This window comes from Propithecus coquereli, unplaced genomic scaffold (assembly GCF_000956105.1).
Source record: "Propithecus coquereli isolate 6110/MARCELLA unplaced genomic scaffold, Pcoq_1.0 Scaffold39, whole genome shotgun sequence".
In the NCBI taxonomy this organism is placed as follows: domain Eukaryota; kingdom Metazoa; phylum Chordata; class Mammalia; order Primates; family Indriidae; genus Propithecus; species Propithecus coquereli.
In genome coordinates, this window is record NW_012149618.1 from 4,439,504 (window position 1) to 4,443,507 (window position 4,004).

General features: G+C 42.9%; 1 protein-coding gene across 1 annotated transcript in view; it reads right to left on the minus strand.

Annotated features, from left to right (window-relative positions):
* The window catches only part of TRMT61B (tRNA methyltransferase 61B), a 15,956-nt gene extending 12,880 nt beyond the window's left edge, over positions 1-3,076 (minus strand). Inside the window, exon 1 of the mRNA XM_012652512.1 lies at positions 2,337-3,076. Within this exon, the coding sequence (XP_012507966.1) occupies positions 2,337-3,050 (714 nt within the window). The 5' untranslated portion in view covers positions 3,051-3,076. The remainder of the gene's footprint in view (positions 1-2,336) is intronic.
* Positions 3,077-4,004: the final 928 nt, after the last annotated feature.

Consider the following 4,004-nt stretch of genomic DNA (forward strand, 5'->3'; position numbering starts at 1 on the left):
GAGCACACTTTAGCTTTTGCTTTCTGTCCTTCAGGTTACATGGTCTCAAAATTTTCTAGGTTGGATCCCATTATATACATCTCAGCAATTTCAATCTAAAATGTGGGTGGCATATTAGCATTTATTCATTTCCCTTTTTCCAAAAGTGATTTGAGGCTACTGGGAGACTTCTCCAAAGTTATGAAATATCACTCTACTATTCAGTTTTCTACAGTTTTAAAACTTCAGGCATTCAACAACCTTTTTAGACTTACATTTTTTTCTCAATAGGAATTCTAATCTTTCCTGATCAATTCAATAATATAAATGGAATCCTTAACCTAAGGTTTTAATAATTGAGCTACACTTTAGTTTTTATTAAGTGGCAACAATTTCTACTACCCAATTGTCCTTATATAAGTGTTAACATCATGCAAGTCAGAAAGGATTAATTAGAAAATTTGAGGACTGTTGCCATTTATACTTTTATTCCAACCCTAAAAGTGCTTAGTATTGACCAATGTGAAATGTTCCCCGTTATCTGTTAGTAAGTTACTTTAAAATTGTTCCCACAGACCTAATTTTTTTTTTAAATTTTTAATGGACGTATCAGACATTAAACTGATAAGAACAGATACTACACTTGATCTTAGCCAAAAGGCCAAGAAGCCATACACAGCCCTATTTTTAATATTAATGTGAAACTATGTAATCCTAACAGGGAGATCAGTTTTTAAAACCCAGTTAAGGTACTCCCTTAAGCATTTCGAAGTTGTGAAAGTTAAAGTCAAATTATCTGCAGCCATTACTTGGAAGTTAAAAAGGGAAGTCAACATCTACCAAGTCCAGTATTTAAATTCTTCCTTATAGTGGGATGCTGTGACTTTTATCTGTGACAAATGGAAAGGGAGAAGGTGCCCTAAAGATCTATCTTTATAACTAATCTCGCTTGTCTAGTGGGGAGAAAACAGACATAGGGAAACAAGATAAAATTACAAAAGTCTTTTATTATGACTAGGTTGGAACAGTCAAAAGAGAAAAGAGAAGTGATGTAGTTTAAAAAAACACAGTAAGTTTCCAGCAAGAGCTTATGATATCCCCAGTAGCCTAAAGCCTCTGGGAAAGGTTTTCTTAGTCCCTGGGTAGACCTTTTAAAATACAGATTGGATTCCTACTTGGAACCTTTCAATGGCCCCCCACTACACATGAACTAAAATACTCTCTCCAACGACATCTCATACCAGGTCCCTCACCTGACCCATTCAAGCCACAATAGGAACTCTGCAATACTCTTCCCCTCCAAAGAACAATTCTGCTACTAGATCTTTGCAAGGATGGTTCTTTCTTACTTAGGTTTCCTATCATATATGTACCTCCTAGGAGACCTGATCTAATCACCTCACATAAAGTATTCTCCTCCCCCAACACAATGTCATTGTTAAATTGTGAATCTATTTGTCTCCATGGCACTTAGCACTACCTGAAATGATGGCATTCTTTCATTTACTTCTTTGTTCTTTGTCACCCCTTCTAAAATACAAGGTTTCTGTTGAGAGCAAGGACTGCCATTCAACACTACATACCTTCAACACTACTATACCTCTGTAAAATAGTGCCTTGAATATAGAATGTAGTCAATTATTTGCTGAATAAATAATGAATGAACCCTTATTTGGGGAAAGGAGGAGTTGTGTTACAAAGGAACATTTTACTTACTGACCGGGACTGTGATTAAGGATTGAAATAAACCACTAGGAATGTATGATTAGTACATGATTGAAACTAGGCACTAGGCGGTTAGCTTACTTATAAAGAATATTCATTTGATGTTCAGTTTAATGGTAGCTGTTTTAATACAAAACTTTATTTTCTTCCTAAAGAGAAAAGCATAGTAATATATCTATTGCTGATAAAATATACCTCTAGTAACGCATCTTACTAAATTAGATATGATTGAAATTTCACAATAGTACTACAAAATTGTCCCCAGAAGTTCAACATTCTCTTGAATGAACTTTCGAACTGAAGAGTAACGGGGTACAAACCTATGTACTTATTTTGTGCCTAGTGAGTCCACAGCAGTCTAATAGTAAGCTGACGCTGTCTTCATTCTACAGATAAGGAATCAAGAGTCCCAAATTAAAATGAAATCTGGCTGTTTCCTCCGAAAATTACAATAGCAATACGCCAATTTTCATAAGATATGTAAAAGTCGTATCTCTTGTTTTTTAAAAAACGGCTGAGCACAATAAAAAAAAATGAGATGTGCTTTGAGTACATTTATCAGGCCCGTAGCGGCACTGCATCTATCTTTGCTCTTCCTGGAACCAATACACACCTAAACCCCATCGCATTACCTTTGGATATGTTATGGCAGGCCCTCTTTTCATCAATAATACATAGTCTTCCAATGTCGGCCTCCTCAGCATGAAGTGCTTACCGGAGGAGCTCATCAGTATCTGGCCAGGGAACTTCCCCACGATCTTGCTGAACGGGATTGCCCCCCAGTTATTATTTAAGTACCCGGAATTGCTCAACCTAAATAATTTTTTAAATTGTGTTTCTCTCTTCCCAGTTTCCACTAAAATCAGCTCCCCAGGCTGAAAGGGTCCCTCTCTGGAAAGTGAGCAGCAAGGGGAGACGTGAAGCTCGTCGACTTCGGTCGCGGATGGGGCCGGAGCAGGCAGCGAGGGACGACCGGATCCCAGGCGTGCGGGACCGGACTGGCCCTGGTCTCCGCTCGAGTCTTTGAGCTCTTGAGAAGGTGACTCTTCCTGCGGCGTCTGCAGTCTGAGGCTTTCCAGTGACGAAAAACAACCGGTCCCACAGTCCGGGATGTGCAGAGGGAGAGATGAGGGAGACTCCGCTCCTGGAGCTTTCCTTTGTGCCGCCTCGCGCTCTCTTTCTTCATTTCGCGCGTCTCTAGGCGAGGACTCGCAACACAGCGACCGGGCTCCCTCGAAAGGCGCTTGCCCAAGGCCTCGCAGGAATGAACTGGTTCCGAGTCCTGACCGCCTCCAGAGGCGCACCAACCCCAGCAACACATGGCCACGGTACCCTGCCGCCAGCATGGCGTCCCGCGCAGGCGCCGTCGCAGGAGAGTGACGTAGGCCGGACGAGGCCCCGCTCCCAGCCGTCCGAAGCCCTGACGCAGCCGCCGAGGCGCAGGAGCCAGGAGGTGGTGATTGGGCAACTTGTACGTTGGCGGAGCTTGACTTGATCGCGCGCCGGGGCCCGTTTCCTCTGCGGAATACAAGCAGAGCAAAGAATTTGCGGCTGACAAATCTCCGCCAGCCTCACCTGGGGACAGGAGGATTAAGCAGGACAGAACTTGTAAAGCGCTGTGGAAGGGCCCTGGTTTAGCTTGCTAGTAGCCTTGAACACGAACGTCACCCGGTCATCCCCAAGACGCCTGAGTAAAACCGGCCCCGAGATGCGTTTGACAGCGCGGGACGCGCCACCCGCCGACCGGCTCTCCTGTCCCAGCTGACCGCGCCCTCCTTCCCCCGGCCCCAGCAAGTCCTTTTTGACAGGGCTGTGACTCCCTGCCTGCCCTCACCCCCAGGCCCACAGAGTTCAGGAAGGTCAATTAAACCGAACGTATTCACTATGTGCTTATGTAACAGATTTTTTTTATAATTAAAATATAACATTTAGTTAACTGTTTTACCCTCCCAAAAACTAAATAGAAGCGTCTTAAAATAGGAAAAGGTATCTTTGGAGTCCAAAGTTATTTAACTATCACTAGCTTGTTTGCTTAATATTAGTTTACGTGGCAAAAGTTTATTGAGGGTCTGGCAATATAAGGCACGTTAGATACGCATTTAAATTTACAACAACTCTGTATTAGAAATAAATATTCCCGTCTTACTCGTAAGAAAACTGACCCAGGGAGATGAAATGATTTGGACAAGATTCCACAGCTGACAAGTGGCGTGCCAGGGTTTTCTATCTAGGTATGTCTGGCCCCCAACAGTCCATGCTCTTTGTACTGTAACACCCTTTTAAACGATTGGTCAACTGGC